Source organism: Panthera pardus, unplaced genomic scaffold, assembly GCF_024362965.1.
Source record: "Panthera pardus isolate Hobbes unplaced genomic scaffold, ASM2436296v1 HiC_scaffold_13, whole genome shotgun sequence".
Classification (NCBI taxonomy): domain Eukaryota; kingdom Metazoa; phylum Chordata; class Mammalia; order Carnivora; family Felidae; genus Panthera; species Panthera pardus.
In genome coordinates this window covers 62,363,994-62,383,441 of record NW_026526688.1, presented here as the reverse complement: position 1 = coordinate 62,383,441, position 19,448 = coordinate 62,363,994, and the positions used below count along the sequence as shown (strand labels likewise).

Genomic DNA, 19,448 nt, shown 5'->3' with positions numbered 1-19,448 from the left:
GCAGCTGTCTTCGGCTACTGAAATTATGAAAACAGAGTCACTGAGGTCTCATCTCTATCTGGGGAAATTATCTGTTTCTGGAACAACTGCCATGGATGTACAAATCTAAGTCTGTTATTTTCAAATTTCAAGAAACCGTGTAACAATACAGATATAAACAACCAGTTGAGAAACCTATTAAAAGGAAAATGTCCAGAAGTTAAAATAACAGTTGTGAAAAGTAAAGCAAAAATAAAGAAATTATTAAGTTCTCAAGCATATTCTTCCTGATCAAAAACACCCTCCAAGTAGAGGTTGGAATGGATTCATCAGAGAGAATCTTGTTTCAATTTTGAGTGAAATCTGCTGCTATTGTTTTTGCCTTTAGTGACAAAGTCACATAGCTAAAGCCTGCAGTGTTATGTGTACATGCAAATACTCTTTTTATATTTTTCTCAGTGTTTCAGAGAAAGACTCTAAAGCAAAAGATAATTTTTGTTGATCTTGGAAAATGTAGTCCTAAGAGAAAGTGGAGTCCCATTTGGTAACGATGTAACTTTTTATAATCATTCCTGCAGTGTTGAAAAAAGCAGTGAGATTAAAAAAAAAAAGTATTTATAAGAACATAAAGCATATACATGCAAAACAATCCAAAGTATGTTTTTGATAATCCACCTTTTTCCCCCCAAATTGACTTATTAATGAAATCCAGTATTAATGTTTCAACGTGATGTTAAGTGAAAACAGCATGCATACTTTTGCACGTACCTGGGTGTTCGCATTTAGCTGCAACTTGCATTTAGTAAAAAGCAGATGCAGGCTTAGGAGGGGCTCTTCTGTTCTTGTCTCTGTCTGCTAAAAGGCTTCTGAAATGTTTCTTAGGTCAAGAATACAATTTTCTGAAGATGGAGCCTGGAGAAGTAAACTCACTTGGAGAAAGATACGATTTTGACAGTATCATGCACTATGCCAGGAACACCTTCTCAAGGTTGGAGTCTCAGGTTATACCTTTTGACTTTTAATTCCTTTCCTCCGTGTGGCTCCTGACAAAGCTATGCTTAACATTAGAACTTGAAGCTCTTTCAAATACTGTTGCCCTCAAGTACAAAAATACTCAATTAAGGTTTATAGCCAACACCAGCATTTGAGATTTTAAAAACATGTTTTCACATTTCCTATCAAATACATACATTCAGATTAAAAATTAAAATGGTATGAATTAATTAAAACTATTTTATATTCCTAAGTCAATTTTAAAAGTCCAATGAAAATGATTATTAAACCAATCAGTATTTTAAATTGGCATAGCATCATTTAAGGAAACTTAGGCATTCACAAATCACACAGGTTACTTGGTTGTTGAGTTGGAATGTTTATTCTCTATTTAAGTTGTGTTCTCTACTGTATATTTTCTATTGCTCAACTACTAGTTATGCTTGAAAGGTGCTTAACTAATTTAATTCTCAAAGAACATATTATGAAGATATTTTGCCTCATGTAATTTAGAATTTCACCACTTATTAACCTTAAATTCATTTCATTAAAGATTTAATGCTATTTTTAAAGAACGCAATAAATTTAGGTTTCAATAACTTTATTCTAAAGATGACGTCATCAAGCAAATAGTTCCCAGGTAAGGAATTTAGATCTGTCAAATCATTGAAATCATCCCCTTTCCCCATTTATGCTCATTTTACACTCATATGTCCATTCTAACTCATTCTTTGTGTCCACTTATGTCCACTTCACAATTCATCTAACATCTATTTCTTTTTTTTTAATTTTTTTTAAGTTTATTTATTTTGGGGGGGAGGGGCAGAGGAGGAGAGAGAAAGAAGACGCAGGACTCAAAACCACAAACCGTGAGATTATGACCTAAGCCGAAGTCAAGAGTACAATGCTTAACCATCTGAGCCACCCAGATGCCCCTCAAACATCTGTTTCTAAGGACAGGGTCAGAAAGGAGATAAAAAATTCAAATTAATACCCCTGTCTTTTAAAAATAAATCCTTTTTTTTAAAATATTTAATTTTTTAAGGATTTTTATTTTTTTTAAGTAATCTCTACACCCAATGCCCACGTTGTAGGTTGAACCTACAACCCCAAAATCAAGAGTCCCATGCTCCACCAACTGAGCCGGCCAGGTGCCCCCTAAAATAATTCTTAATAAAAAGTAAAGAATGATGTGTCAGTGAGCCTTTAATACTTAGATAAATTTTTAAATTATGCTCCTTTAAAAAGACAAAATTATATTATTTAAAAAATTGAGTGTGAACTGTATTTTAATAATTATTCACTGTATTTAATAATTATTTTCTACTGGTGTGTATATATACATATATATAGTTTATACCTGTAGTTTATATATTTATATACTGTGTGTGTGTGTGTGTATATATATTATACAGATATAATATATATATAATATATATATTGTTTTTGGAATTGAATTTAAGTTTTGGTAGAAATACACCCATAAATTTGGCCTAAAATTAATCTCAAAGAGTTATAAAACTTTATTTTTAGACCAGTGTTTGGACTTGAATTTTCCATAGAAACATGTAACAAATGGGATTTGGGTCCCAGTTCAGCCAAGGCACCTCTCGTATGTTGGTGTATTATATTATTTAGACCTAAACTGACTTTTGATTCTTTGCAACATAGGAGGTAGTGGAAAGAGGAGAAAATAATTCATTCTTTTTGTCTTTTATAGATGATTAATCTATACCAAAGTCTAAAATATATATTTCCTCTCATTCTGCATTTCTTTTACATGTTTAAATTGCTTCTTTTTCTTCTTTTCCATAAGCCATCCTGCTCTTGCTGCCTGAAGTCCATCGCTCCCACCCCCCACACCATGGTACTGCATGCCAGCCAGTCTTGACCCATTATTTGTCTTATTCTTCCAAAATTATCCTATTCAGTCTTCCCAGTGAACTTAGAGTGAAAGTAACTATATCTACCTGTGAGAAGAGTTGATGCAATTCACCTTATTTTATTGTTTTGATCTTTAAAGAGAATGTTTACTAACTTGTACATATATTTAAAAACTGAATTCCAGGGGCGTCTGGGTGGCTCAGTCGGTTAAGCGGCCTACTTCGGCTCAGGTCATGATCTCACGGTCCGTGGGTTCGAGCCCTGCGTCGGGCTCTGTGCTGACAGCTCAGAGCCTGGAGCCTGTTTCAGATTCTGTGCCTCCCTCTCTCTGACCCTCCCCCATTCATGCTCGTCTCTCTCTGTCTCAAAAATAAATAAATGTTAAAAAAAAATTAAAGAAAAAATGAATTCCAGGAGAAAAACTTAGTTGTCACAGTTCTTAGCCACCACCTCCAAAGTATTTGAAGCTCTGTGTGTGTGTGTGTGTGTGTGTGTGTTAAAAGACACTGAACATAAAATTTGCAATCTTAACTATTTTTTAGTGTACACTTAGTGATGTTAAGTCTATTCACATGGTTGTGAAACGGATGTTTGGAACTTTTTCATCTTGCAAAACTGAAACCCAGTGCCCATTAAAAAATTATGCCCCATTTCCCCTCTTGCCAGCCCCTGGTGACTACCATTCCACTTTGTGTTTCCATGAACTTGGATACTTTAGATACCTCATTAAGTAGAATCATACAGTATTTGTCCTTTTGTGATTGGCTTATTTCATTTAGCATGATGTCTTCATGGTTTATCCAAGTTGTAGCATGTGAAAGGATTTCCTTCCTTTTCAAGGCTGAATAATTTTCCATTGTATGTATATACCATGTTTTGTTTATCTATTCATCCACTGATAGACATTTGAGTTGCTTCCACTTGTTGGCTATTGTGAATAGTACTGCTATCAATATGGGTATGCAAATATCTTTGCCAAATCCTGTTTTCAATTATTTTGCATATATACCCAGATGTAGGATTGCTGGATCATATGGTAGTTCTATTTTTAATTTTTTGAAGAAACTTCATCATGTTTTCTATAGTAGCTGCACCATTTCACAATCCCACAGCAGTACACAAAGTGTTCCAATTAATCCATATCCTTACCAACATGTGTTATTGTCTCTTTTTTTTTTTCTCTTTTTAAATAGTAGCCATCCTAATGGGTATGACTTGATGTTTCATTGCGGTTTTGATTTTCATTTCTTTGATGATTAATGATGTTGAGTATCCTTTCGTGTGCTTTCTAGTTGTGTATTGTCTTTGGAGAAATGTCTATTCAATTCTTTTGGCCATCTTAAAGTCAGATTATTCATTTTTTGTTGTTGAATTGTAGGAGTTCTTTATACATTCTGGCTCCTTATTGGATGTATAATTTGCAAATATTTTCCTTTTTTCATCTTTGCTGCATAGTAGTTTTTTTTTTATTTGTGTAGTCCCACTTACCTGATTTTGCTTTTGTTAACTGTGCTTTAGTGTCATATCCAAGAAATTATTGCCAGATTCTATGTCATGAAGGGTTTCCACTATTTTCTTCTAGGATTTTTATAGTTTTGGGATTTGTGTTTAGGTCTTTAATCTATTTTTAGTTAACTTTTTATATAGCTTAAATAATTGCCTAAATTTATTGTTTTATGTGGGTATTCAGTTTTCCCAGTATTGTTTATTGAAAAAACATATATATATATTTCTGATTGAGTGTTTTTGGCACCCTTGTTGAAGATTATTTGCTATATTTACTAGGGTTTGTTTCTGAGATTCTTATTCTGTTCCATTGGTCTATAGGTCTGTCTTTATACCAGTAACACACTGCTTTGATTACTTTAGCTTAATAGTGTGTTTTGAAATCACAATGTGTGAGTCTTCCAACTTTGTTGTTTTCAAAATTTTTAACTATTTGAGGTTTTATGAAATTCCATATGAATTTTGGGTCTGTTTTTCTGTCTCTGCAAGAAATTATATTGGGTTTTGATAGAGATTGTGCTGGATCTATAGATCATTTTGTGTCATGCGGACATTTTAACAAATTAAGCATGGAATGTCCATGCCATCCATAAGAATGGAATGTCTTTCCATTTATTTTTGTCTTCTTTAATTTCTTTCAACAATGTTTTGTAGTTTTTAGTTTAGAAGTCTTTCACCTTTTTGTTTGGGCTTATTCCTAAGTACTTTATTCTTTTTGATGGTATTTTAAATGGATTTTTTTTCTTTCTTCTTTTTAAGTTCTTAATGTTTATTCAGTTTTTTGAGAGAGAGAGACAGAAACAGAGCAAAAGTGGGGGAGGAGCAGAGAGAGGGAGACCCAGAATCTGAAGTAAGCTCCAGGCTCTGTGTTGACAGACATGGGGCTCGAACTCACAAACTGTGAGATCATAACCTGAAGTCAGACACTTAACCGCCTGAGCCACCCAGATGCCCCTGGAATTGTTTTTCTTAATTTCCTTTTCAGATTGTTCATTGTTATTGTATGGAATTGCAACTGATTTTTGTGTGTTCAGTTTGAATGAATTTATTCAACTTTGCTGAATTTATTAGTTCTAACTTTTTTTGTGGACTCCTTAAGGTTTTCTACATATAGGATTATATGATTGGCAAAGAGAGAAGATTTCAATTCTTTCTTTCTTATTTTACTTCTTTTTCTTGCCTAATTGCTCTGGCTACAACTTCCAATACTATGTTGAATAGAAGTGGTGAGAGCGGACATTTCTGCTTTGTTCTTGATCTTAGATGAAAAACTCAGTTTTTCACTGCTGAGTATGATGTTAGCTATAGGTTTTTCATTCATGGTCTTTATGTTGAGATGGTTTCCTTCTATTCCTAGTTCGTTGAAAGTTTTTATCTTGAAAGGTGTGAATTTTGTCAAATGAGTTTTCTACATCAGTTAGATGAACATGTGGTTTTTTGTTCTTCATTCTATTAATGCAAATATTTGAAATTTTATATATTTTTTCTATTCTGGATCCAGGGAGTCTGTAAAAGTTTTAGTTGTTTTCATGAATGTAGCCCATCAGCAGATTTGGGTACTTACTTTTAGGGAGAATAGGACTAGATAAATGGGATCTTTATATGCATGGGTAATTTGGAATATAGAGGCTTGTTAACTGGGATTGCCCATTTTTCATTAATAAAAAAATTACAAAATTTTACAAAGTTTCTTTAAAAAGCATAGCTCATTCACTCTTCTCATGTAGATGGAGCCAGTGAAGATTAGTATGTGAAGCCTTTTGTAATCTGTCTCTGGCCTATTGATAGTGCCTCACTGAGGATAGTCAGGAAGAGCCTGCATTACTTAATGGCCTGGATGTGGAGGGAGAGAATTGTTAACTTCCTGCCACAAAGAAAGAACAAAAGAAATGGTGACTTACACCTTCTGAATGAGAGTTTACCTCAGTAGAGAGAAGAAGTCAAAATTCATCACTCTGTTGTCTGAGTTTGAATATATCCATGCCAAGATGTCCTTGACCTTTTCAAGTTGAACTGTTTTGAAAACTGGAAAAAATCAACCTTTAAAGATTACAAATCTGTTTTTAGAAATAGAAAATAGTGAATACTTTGTTGGTGCTGAAGTACTACAGAAATGGCAGCCCTTCACTAATTTGGACTTACCCTATTGAATGTATATGTTGATTCATGAAGTGTAGTTGAAGAATGGCTTTTCTCAATGCTACCCTATTTTATAGCTCTACTTCCCCTTCAATTGCACTGGCCTAGCTGTAGTTGCGTCTAATTAAGTATGTGCAAGCTCTCACTTTTGCTAGTCAACTCCCATAAATCATTAGTTTCCCTCCCTACTTTTATCTCAGGCAGTATGCATGTGGCGTTCTATAGATACTTAAATTTATAGAGTTCCATTCTCTATTTGCGTTATCCAGGTTTTATCTAAAAGATCACTACCCTGACCTCGGAGCCAGAGAGGTTAGTCATAAAATACTCATAGATCATGTCACTCCTCTGTTTACCATCTTCCAAATATTAACAGTTTTCCTCAGGCTAAGAGTCACATTATCTGTGTGACACTCAAACACTTTAAGGATCCTCCCATCTCTGAGCCATTGAATTTCCTGTTTTTTTCTCTCTGGAAGTCTCTACTCCCATTTACCCACAATGCCCCCGCCTTCACTCCCTTCATGTTTGCCCAATTTGTCAACTTCCAAGTGAGTTTTCCTTTGATCTCACTGTTTAAAAGCTACCCCATCACTGGGTAATCAATATCCATCTTCACTTCTTTTTCTCCATAGTACCTGTCACTATCTCAGTTGTCAATCTTTTGTTTAATGTCTCTCACCCCACACTAAAATGTGAGAATCATAAATGTTTATTAAAGGCTATAAATCCAGACTTACAACGGTGCTTAGTTAGTATTCCCTAAAGGAAAGAATAAGTAGAGGTGAAATTTCCTTTAACTTGTATTTAATATACAATGTATTCATTAAAGTTTTGGAAAGGCCTATCATGTCTTTCATCTTATTTAAAAATTTTTTTTTTACAATTGTATTTCTTAATTTCAAATACTTTTGGGGCACCTGGATGGTTCAGTTGGCTGAGCTTCCAACTCTTGAATCTGGCTTAGGTCATGATCCCACATGCAGTTGAGCCCCGTGTTGAGCTCTGCACTGAGCATGGAGCCTGCTTAGGATGCTCTCTCTCTCTCTCTCTCTCTCTCTCCCTCCCCTTTTTGTCCCTCCCCTGCTCTTGCTCTCTCTCTCTCTCTCCCTAGAATAATAATTAAAAAAAAAACTAATTTCAAATACTTTTATAGAAAGCTTTTCTTTTTTTGAAATCCTTCTTACTACTGGAATAGTTTCCCACTCTAACTTTTAAGCTCAGTTCTTCCTTTAGAGCTATAAATGTTGATATTCATTGCAAAATTAAGATTATCTTTAGTGCAGTATATTCAGAATTTTTAGTTTTGAACATTAAGAAGATGTTGAGTTTTATCACGACCTTGGTCTCACAACTCATTGTCTCTAAGTTAGCATCATGGGTGCATTGCTAGTTTTATCCTCTTAATTTTACCACGAAAATTTTATTTTCTAAGGTTTTTTAAATTTTTTTTTAACGTTTATTTATTTTTGAGACAGAGAGAGACAAAGCATGAACGGGGGAGGGCTAGAGAGGGAGACACAGAATCTGAAACAGGCTCCAGGCTCTGAGCCGTCAGCACAGAGCCCGACGCGGGGCTCGAACTCACGGACTGCGAGATCATGACCTGAACCGAAGTCGGACGCTTAACCGACTGAGCCACCCAGGCGCCCCTAAGTTTGTTTTTTAATGTTTATTTTTGAGAGAGATAGAGAGTGCAAGCAGGGAAAGGGAAGAGAGAGAGGGTGACACAGAATCCGAAGCAGGCTCCAGTCTGAGCTGTCAGCACAGAGCGTGACGTGGGGCTTGAACCCACAAACTGCAAGATCGTGACCTGAGCCGAAGTCTGATGTTTAACCGACTGAGCCACCCAGGCACCCCGAAAATTTTATTTTCTTTCTGTGTGTGCATTTATTAAAAAACTATTTTGCTTTAAACTGTTGTTTCTAAAATTTGACACTTTCTTTTTTCTTGTTCTTTTAATATATACTTTGATACTTAGACTTCTAAGAATACATGGGTTAATTAGTAATTTAACTAAAAAATAACATATTTTGCTTGACTTTTACAATCTAAGTAACCTTAAAAATATGTATTATACATTGTCCTTAAAAATAGATTTCTATGAGGAGAATTTGTTTTACAATTTAGTAATCCAAGGGTTCTTAGATCTGCTTAAAAGACTAAAATAAAAACCGTGGTTTACTTGGTGTGGGAAGCTATGTAGAATTCTAGATTTTAAAAATCATTTCTAAATTAAAGTGAATTTCATCATTGACTTTATGCTAGGTATACAGTTTAACACAACTTTTTTTTTTTTCCTACTTTGATGAACATGTTTTGAAAGTCTGGCGCACTATTTAAATTTCAACACTGATGCTTTTTCCTTTTAATTGACACGATTTTGAAAAAAAAATAATCTTATACTTGTAAGGAATGTAATTGTCTTAATTTGGTGACTTATGTGTGGCTTGCTTCTGATTTTTTTCAGGGGGATGTTTCTGGATACTATTCTCCCATCTCGTGATGATAATGGCATACGTCCTGCAATCGGTCAGCGAACCCGTTTAAGCAAAGGAGATATTGCACAGGCAAGAAAGCTGTATAGATGTCCAGGTATTGCACCATACGAAAACAGAACCATAATTGTGCCTGATTGCGCTCTTTCCAGATGAATAAGCCACAGTTTACTGAACTGTTTACTTGTGTCTCTCCATGCTGGCAAGTGACGTATTCAGTTCAAAGTCAGTTAATCATAAAATGAAATGAGAGAACTCTGGAACACCCATTGATATAATTAAAAACAAATTGCTAGAAATCAAATTTAAGGCACAGGGATAGTATGTTTTATTTGTTTTAACTTAACAAGTAAAAGAGCAAAAAAGCATGATTGTTTCATAGTTGTTATTAAATAGTTGCATGATTTCATAGTCAAATGTTGAATTTTCTTGCCAACATAAAAAGAATATTTTTTATTGCAACTTCAGAATTGAGTACTAAATGATCTTTTTTCTTGCAAATACTATCATTAATGGTATACAAATTCAAATTTTATTAGTTTGAATTTTATAACTTTTTTTTTGAAAAAACTGAGTTCTAGCCATGTTGCTAGTGAGTGACTGTATGTTTTGCTACTGGATAAAGTTGTGAAAAAGAGATTAAGGGAAGGTGTTAGTACGAATGTTCCAAGACTCAATCGTCTAAGAGAAAAAAAAGGGTTTGCTTCCAAACTGGAAATACTGCATACTTTGGGCTCCTCCTCCATAGTCAAAATCCTTTGAAACATCCTAATTCTAAGAAATATGTTTAGCTTTGGTTAGCACAGCTTTCCCCCAAATTTTGGTTCATGTATATATGAATGTATGTGTGGTATTTATTTTTTTAATGTAAATTTCCACAGGAAAGATGGGTTTATAAGTGAATGGTACCACTGTGACAAAAGAAATGAATGATCCTTGGGTAATTTCTGTCAATACTGGATGTACCATACTTTTTAACTTTGAGTGTAGAAAATTTGTGGGAAAATTGTGTGACTAATAGCACTTAAATGAGTAGAAAGTTCACATATAAAACCAGTTTGATTGTCTCTCTAAAAACATATATACATATATATAACACTTAGAAAGCAAACTGGAGATACGTTTGCACACTGAATTGTAAGAAAGGCAGTGAGTAGGAATCAAAAAAGTAGTAAAAATTTGTGACACTATAATTTTAAGCCTATAGGTCTTAAATATTTAAGTTATTAATAGGAAGATAAGTATAGTTTTCACTTGAGATTTTCATTATGTACATACATAAATAGGCTATTTTTTTCTTGAAATGCAGTAATAATGTGTAAATTGGTTTGTTAATACAGTAAAACCACATTCATGAAGGTACCATCATCAGTGAGAAAGATATCTTGTGTTTTTAAAGCAATATAAAAGGCAAGTTGCTTATTAATGGCATGATGAAGACAGAGCTAAGAAATATATGTATTAAAAAATAAAAATATATTAACTTTTAGTTCACGAAATCTTTGAGAATGACTTTTTTCCCATCTTGGACTGTTTAATGCCCACCAAACAAATCCCTCCTTGTCTCTCTTTTTTCTGTCTCTTGCTCTTTCTGTTTCTCTCTCTCTCTCTCTCTCTCTCTCTCTCTCTCTGTCTGTCTCTTGGCCAATGTGTGTGTGTGTGTGTGTGTTTGTGTGTGTGTGTGTGTGTGTGTGTGTGTGTGTGTCTCTTTCTCTGCAGTCCTTAGCTTTGAGCCCTGTATATGGTTATGTATTTAACATTCTTCATTACTTTACAATGGGGAGTCCTAATGATATTGGTATAAATATAGGCCAAATAAACTTAAGTTACACTGATGTAGTAGGTTTACCAGTAACTCCAAGAATATCAGTGGAATAATGTTAAAGATTCATAACTGTACATAGAAGACTAAATAGGATGACTTATTTGAGAATCACCTGGGAAGAAAGTGTTTATAAAATGAAATCTGGTTGTGTCTTTTTTATTTGTACTTTTTAAAAAAGTTTATTTATTTTGAGAGAGAGAGAGAGGGCAACCAGGGGAAGGGACAGACAGAGAGAGAGACAGAGCAAGAGAGAGAATCCCATGTAAGCTCTGTGCTCTCGCATGGAGCCCGATGCAGGGCTGGAACTCATGAACCCTGAGATCATGACCTGAGAAACCAAGAGTGGGAAACAACCCACTTGAGCCACCCAGGTGCCCCTAGCTACGTCTTGGTTTTAATACAGAAAGAAGGTATAAAACTGCATATTCCTTTGGAGTTTCTCCTGTTTTCTTTTGTTAGAAATTGCTCGTGAATAGATCCAATCAGAGGCATTTGGCTACACCATTCCAACTCTTTACTTTGTATCAGTTTATGCTCAAAGCTCTACTAGATCTGCATTTTATAAAGGTATTCCTTAAAAGTTTAATCTTGAAAGGAATGCTGACCTGATTCACACTTAAATATGTGACGTTGTGGCTTTTATGATCTGTGATAAGTCCAAGGGGCCCTGGGTCCAAGAGGGCAGACTTCTAATGGGCAGGTTATAATTCACAGACTGAAAATATTGTTGCTGTTCCACTAATAACATAGGAAATGTATTTTTATCTATTAGAGATGAACAGCATTAAAATATATGTATTTCTAATTCCATTAAAACAATATACACTGTTGTTTTTTATGAGACTTTCTAGCTGATAAAGAATGTGTAATCCATTATTATGTTTGTCTATATATATATGCCAAAGATATAAATTAGATTTGTATGTGAAACCTGAATTACTTATGCAGTCGGTGCCTACTAATTATGAAAAAGCTCCCTTCAGGAATAAAGTTGTGTTTTTAAGGTGATGGAACAAAGATAACGTTTCCTTTGGTTTAGAATTATTTTCATTGCCATTTCTTGTTCTTTTAGAAGCAGACAAGAACAATCTCCTTATGCATTGTTAATATAGAGAAAGAATATGATCCTTCACAGCCCTGCCACTCTTCTGACATAAGAGCTGGTCATCCATCGCTAGGCCATGTAGGCCCAGAAAGGGGAAGGAAGGGAAACAAAGGGAGAGCTTCTAAACCCCAGGATTCATTAGGTTTCAGGACAGTGCTGCTCAAAGGCCAATCCTGTGTCCTTTGGACAGCTGCCAAGTCTTTCTAGCATTAAGGAACCCTAAAAGGATGCCCACTAATGCTGCTTTCAACACCTGTCATTAAAATCCTTTGCATCCTACATCCTGTCAGGACCAGATACACCCATGTAGTGGTGGATTATTATTATTATTATTATTATTATTATTATTATTATCATTATACTCTTCATCTTCCCTTTATGCCAGTAATCAGCAGTTTGCTTCTGAAGGAGATCTTCTCTAGGGCACATGAGCTGGAGTGGATATTCTTCTCTTCATAAATCAGTAATGTGTGCTATTGTTTCTCTCTTTGTTTTCCTTGTGATTCTCATTTTCTCAGTGTATTTTTCTACTTTGATCTAATCATAGGATTTTCTTTCCTTTTTTATTTCTAAACTGTTTAACAGTCACTGGTCTTCATTTGCATTTTCTCTTAATTTCGTTTTTATCTAGTGCCATAACCCTTTTACCCCCTTTTTTTTTTACTTAGTACTTATACCCACCATCAACCCTAATATTCTCTCAGTAAATCTTCCCCAACTAAATATGTCAAGTAACATAATCAAATCAGGAAAAATATAAAATAAATGGTTATGTAAAAAGAAAGAGCCTTCTGAGGATTAGAATCTTTTTTGTTACATAAAAGCGTATACGTATTCACACATCAGCACACGTACAGTCCGTGTTCACAGATTTAAAAGCTCTCAGGGCTGGTACACACACAGTATGTGTGCAGGATATCCCTGTCTATGGATGCGCATTTGTGTGGAGGTTTTAGGGATGGAAGGCCAGGTTCAGCAAGCATAGAGTCTGAATATTAAAAACTTCACACTGCTTTAAACATTTGTTTCATTAAATTTACCTTTAAAATTGATATAAGGTTCTTGGCAGTTTGCCAAACATTAATCTCTTGGTTCCTCATCTAATTTTCTGAGATTCCAGGTAATATATACCTTCTATACAGGCTTGTATATACACAATTCTTGGCTAAAATATTGCCCCACATGCAAAAGAATTAACTCAGCCATTTTTTCCCGCATTTATTCGTGGACTCATTTATTCATCTCCCTGTAAACATTCCCTAGTTCCGTGGATGGTACCGTGCAGAGGTCCTCAGGCAGCTGAAGCCAGAACTGTGGTGAGCATTCTCACCTCGTTCCTCCCTCACTTCTTGCAGTGAGTCAGTCCTGCTGCCTTCCTAAAATCTTGCATTCTTGCACATCCCCTAGTCCAGGGAACCTCCCCTTTTGTCTGGATTGCTGAAATGCCTCCTAATTCACCTCTTGCTTCCATTCTTACATCTCTTTATTTCTCTGGCCATGTTTCTGTTAAAGTGGCTTTTAAAAAAAAATGTTTATTTATTTTAGTTTTGAGAATCCAAAGCAGGCTCCAGGCTCCCAGCTGTTAGCATAGAGCCCGATGCAGGGCTTGAACTCAGGAACCTGAGGTCATGACCTGAGCCTAAGTCGGATGCTTAAATGACTGAGCCACCTGGGAGCTCCTAAAGTGGCTGTTTAACATGCAAATGTTGCTCTGCCTATTTGTAGGATAAAGGCTAATTTCCTTTCCATTATGTCACTTCAAGATTTTTTCCACTCTTCCCTGAGTGTTTTCTCTAGTTAAGTTCCTCTACAGCCTTGTTTGTCACCTCTACTTCCTCACGCTCCTGACACCATTGTATGCTTGCCTCTGGCCTCTTCCTCCAGCCAGAAGGCTGGCAACTGCATCCTGGTAAATCCTAGCTCATATTGAGGATTCAGCTCCTATGTCACCTCCTTAAAGACTCTCTGGTCTCCCAGGACTCTACTGCGGTAAATGCCTTATTTGATCCTGGTCTTTGTATCTTACTCATCTAATCATCAGTTCATTTGCCATTTCCCACACTAGAGTATAAGCTGTCGTGGGCTTGGAGTTGGGGTTTCCCTTTCGTTGTTCTGAATCTGATGTAGATTAAGTGCTCAATAAATAGTTGCTGTATGAATGAATGAGTCACCGTTAACCCGTGAAAGGCACCGTGCCAGATGCTGTGGCCACAGAAGAGGAAGCATAGACAACACACACAAATGGCTGAGCCTCTGGGGTATCACACAGACGATATCACTTGGTGAGGAAGTAACTCTCATCCTTAAAGGATGCTACTGCAGTTCTGTGAGGAGTGCACACTGGGGGAGGATGGCTCCTTGGAGTGGGCGCTTATGCTTCATTTTAAAGGGTGATTCAGACTAGGCTAGGTAGTTACTATTGAAATTGTGCTTTAAAATATTTCAGTAATTAGGGGCACCTGGGTGGCTCAGTGGGCTGAGCACCAGGCTCTTGGTTTCGACTCAGGTTGTGATCTTGTGATCCTGTGATTCATGACTTCGAACCCCCCATGAGGTTGAGCCCCACGGTGAGTTTGAGCCCACTTGTGAGCTCCAGCCCCACATTGGGCTTACTGCTCTCAGCATGGAGCCTGCTTCAGATCCTCTGTCCCCTTTCTCTCTCTGCCCCTCCCCCGCTCGCAAGTGTGAGTCTCTCCCTCTCAAAAATAAAACATTTTAAGAAATAACATAACTGGAGTAATTAATCTGACATTATTTCTCAGGTGATTTAGGATTCCTTTTAGCATTTCCTTATCTTAAAGTCATTTTAAACCCACATTTTATTTATTATATTTAAAAGCTTATGGATGTAAATATAAGTTAATTAGGTAGTACTAAGTTGATTGGATACAATTTTATTTCTTCCCCTAATCTAGAATTTGTCAAGCTCCTTTGGGAAGAGATTTATCTAACAGAAATTATTGTGTATATCTACCTATGTTTTCTGTAACCTTAATAAAATTATAATTGTGATCCTATGGAATATGGAGAAAGTTAAGTTCTCAATCTTTGGTATTTGATAATATTACAGACATTTGATAAGGACAGTATCTGTAGATGGAAGTGAAGACAGCTGCAAATTTAAGCATGTAATTAATAGGAAAAGAGTTTGTAATAATTGTTCAACAAAACACAATCCAAATAGCATTTATACAATTTAAACACAATTTTCTATTCTGGAAGAATAAGGTATATGCGAATTACCTGATTCGGAAGTGAAATTAATCCTATGATAAAGTACTTAGAAGTTTAACTGCCTTTTGGTTACTAATTGTTTTTTATTTTGGCAAAACAAACACATAATATGAGATTTATCTTATTACCGAATTTGTAGTTGCACAGTAAATACTGTTAACTCTATGCACATGGTTGTACAGCAGATCTCCAGAACTTTTTCATCTTGCATGATTGAAACTCCATACCCACTGAGCAGCAACTCTTCATTTCCCTCTTCCCCAGCCCCTAGTAACCAGCATTCCACTTTCCACTTCTATGAGTTTGACTCTTTAGAACCCTCGTGTAAATGGAATCATGCAGTACTTATCTCTCTGTAACTGTAATGTCTCTGTAACTGACATTGGCATAATGTCCTCCAGATTTATCTGTTTTGTAGCATATGACAGATTTCTTTGTTTTAAGGCTGAATAATATTCTGTTTTATGTATATACCGTAGTTTCTTTATTCATTCATCTACTGATGGATGTTTAGAGTATTTCTGTCTCTTGGCCAATGTGAATAATGCTGCAGTGAATACAGGAGCACGCATGTCTTTTCAGGATCCTGTTTGCAATTCTTTTGAATAAATACCCAGAAGTGGGATTGTTGGATCATTTGGGAATTATATATATATAATTTTTGAGGAAATTCCACACTGTTTTCCATGGTGGCTCCACTATTTTATATGTCTACCAACAGTGCACAAAGGCTACATTTTCTCCCATTTCCGTGCAAATACTTCTTATTTTCTGTTTTTGTTTGTTTGTTGATAATGGCCATCCTAACAGATGTGAAGTGTTACTTCATTGTAGTTTTGATTTGCAGTTCCCTGATGATTAGTGATGTTGAGCATTTTTTTTTTTTTTCGTATGCATGTGGATCATTTATATGGCTTCTGTGCCCATTTTTAAATTGGGTTATTTTGTTTTTTCCTACTGACTTGTAGGAGTTTCTCATATATTTTGAATACTAACCCCTCATGAGATATATGATTTGCAAATATTTTCCCCCATTCAGAAAGTTGTTGTTCCCTTTGGTGCACAGAAGCTGTTTTAGTTTGATGTAGTCTCACTTGTCCATTTTGCTTTTATTTCCAGTGCTTTTGGTGTCGTATCCAAGAAATCATTGCCAGAATTACTGTTCTAAAGCTTTTCACCTGTTTTCTTCTAGAAGTTTTATAGTTTTGGGTCTTACATTTAAGTGTTTAATTCATTTTATGTTCATTTTTGTGTATGGTATAAGAAAAGTGTCCAATTTCATTTTTCTGTAATGTGTATATCTGGTTTCTTCAATGCCATTTGTTAAAGAGACTATCCGTTCCCCATTGAGTAGTCTTGTCACCCTTGTTGAAGATCATTTGACCATATATATATATACATGGGTTTATTTTTGGGCTGTCTGTTCTCTTCTGTTGGTCTGTATGTCTATCCTATGCCAGTATCATACTGTTTGGAATACTGTAGCTTTGTAATATGTTTTAAAGTCAGGAAGTGGGAGACTCTAGCTTAGATTTTCTCAAGAGTGTTTTGGCTATTGTGGGTTTGTGGTTCTTTGTGAATATCAGGATTTAGTTTTTTCTCTCCCTGCAAGAAATGCCATTGAGATTTTGATAGAGATTGTGTTGACTCTGTGGATTGCTTTGGGTAATATGGATATTTTAACAATACCATGTCTTCCAATCATGAATACAGGTCATCATTCCATTGATTTGTGTTATCTTTAATTTTTTTTCAGCAGTGTTTTGTAGTTTACAGTGTACAAGTCTTTTGCCTCATTGATTTATTGCCAAGTATTTTATTATTTTTGATGCTATTATAAATAGGATTATTTTCTTAATTTCCTTTTGAAATTGTTTGTTGTTGGTGGATAGAGATGCAACTGATTTTTTGTGTCCTGCAACTTTGCTGAATTTGTTTATTAGTTCTAACAGTTTTATGTGTATGTGGAATGTTTACTGTTTTATATTTTAAGATTGTGTCATCTGCCTACAGAGATAGCAGTTTAATTTCTGAATTATATTTAGTTTTACAGTAATTTTTATTAAGACAGTTATAATAATAATTTGCCTGTTTATATTTCTTTATGTCTTTTTTTCCCTCCTAAATATGACATATTAAATTCAAACATGTATTCAAACCCTTTAGACCACAATCTTCCTGGAAGAGGTTTCTATGGGTTAAGACGATTCAGGGCATAATAACATTTGACCCCTACAAAGCAACTTTATTAAGTATATGTTAATAAGATGACCACTTAACAAAAGAAAACTGAAGCTGAAACTTTTGTAACTTAATTGTATGGCATAATTAATAAGTGGTAATGCCATAACTAAAACTTAGTTTTCTCATCCATGGACTTTGTTAAGTAAATGAACCGACAATGCATTTTAACTTAGTAGTGCCACTTTTTTTTTCTTGCTGATTTTCCTTTAGTTTTTTAATAATAGACTTTGCTTTTTACACCTGAGCATTAATTAATGTATGGCTGGGGAAAGTGAAATATCTTTTGTAGTAGGGATCAGGTAGCCTGGGACAACCACATTTACTGAGGTAAATGCACAAACAGTTATAGGCATTATGAGCAAGTACTATATAATGGATTTACTTAACATATATTTTTAAAGTTTATTTATTTTGAGAGATAGAAAGAGTTCACGTGTGTGTGTATGTGGGGTGGGCGAGATGCAGAGGGAGGGAGACAGAGAATCCCAAGTAGGCTCTGTGCTCTCAGCACAGAGCTCCATGTGGGGCTCTATCTCATGAACTATGAGATCATGACCTGAGCTGAAAATCAAGAGCTGGATGCTCAACCAACTGGGCCACCCAGTTGCCCCAAATTTACTTAATATTTTGAATTAAATTGTGTATTCTGGTTATTTTCACTTTATAGCATTTTCCGTTTTATCTATTTATCAGAACAGTGTTATTTGTGTACATCTATGAATGAAATATACTTAATTGATTTATTTCCACTTACTAAATCCAGTACCAGCATTCCGTGTGGCTTAGTGTAGTTTTCAATCATTAAAGAATTTATCTTTATACTGCTATGAATTATAGTTTTTTTCATTGACACACACTCGACTCCCAAATGATTATTTAGCATCTGAACTGATCCTACTCAGAAGTGCATTGTTTGCATTAATAAAATCTTAATAAATTTTCATTTTTCTAAGGATTCTTGTAATGTTACATTTATCAAGAGCCCTTACATGATTCATGGAAAGTGCTGAATTATGTATTTGACCTTGAGCATTGTTATTTTATTCTAAAGTTGCTTTTATCTGCCTATTCATCAGAATAAACACTGCTTACTTCCACTTAAAATGTATTTTGTTGTGCAAACTTAATATCTATGTTTTCAAATAAATATTTATATATCAGACTTTTTACAGCTCTGTTTTGTTTGCAAAGTCACCGTCTTTCTTTCTTCATTTAACTTAAGATATGCAAAACCATTTATTATTTATGGAGGATTTGTTGAGACGAGAGTTCACCTGCTGGTAGCTATGACTCTATAATATGGTAATATCTCAGTCTGATTTTAGTCTCCTTCAGAGAGGAGGGAGTTTTTTTTTAAGTTATTGAGTGAAGGTTATAAAGATGACAGGCTGCAGTGGAGGAATTATTCTTGAATTAAGCAGCCTAGGTTCATATGGCACATGTTATGTCTTACAAAAGCAACAGGAAAACCCATTATAGAACGATTCTGACCACTAACCTGAACCAATGAACTAATTGTATCTTTGTTGAAATGGCCTTAGAGATGTCAATCACACAGATCTTGAGGCTGAACAGCTGATAATTTGTTCTTTCAGTTGACTGATAATTACTTCCAAGAAATTAGACAGCCTTAGTAAGAGGAAAACATAATTGCTTTCCCAGTAATTTTTACTTATGATCAACAGAAATGAAAGGGTAAATAAATGTCTACATCTTGTTGGAAAATTTTAATCTTCCTTGATGTTTTACCCTTTCAATTTTTTTCAGTTTGAGAAAAATTTTCATTGTGTATGACATTTAGATACCACGTTTATTGGTTGTCTTCTAGTGATTATTTAAGATTTCTCTGTTGTCAACTTTGATGTGATATTTGCTATTAAACTGAGCTTCGCTTTATACTGAAAATATTAATAATGTTTCATGTGATCCCATAGCTACATCAGCCAGATACCCACTGGCCTGAATCTGAGTATGGGTGACCTATGGATTCCTCAGGAATGAATGAGGAAGGTCCCCATGAGGAGGAAATTTATGAATGCCG

The 19,448-nt window shown here is 35.1% G+C and overlaps 1 protein-coding gene across 3 annotated transcripts in view; it reads left to right on the top strand.

Moving 5' to 3' along the window:
* The window catches only part of TLL1 (tolloid like 1), a 210,349-nt gene that overhangs the window by 115,359 nt on the left and 75,542 nt on the right, over positions 1-19,448 (top strand). For all 3 annotated transcript variants that reach the window (XM_019441055.2, XM_019441056.2, XM_019441057.2), the window contains 2 exons: positions 862-967; positions 8,972-9,096. In XM_019441055.2, the coding sequence (XP_019296600.2) occupies positions 862-967; positions 8,972-9,096 (231 nt within the window). The remainder of the gene's footprint in view (positions 1-861; positions 968-8,971; positions 9,097-19,448) is intronic.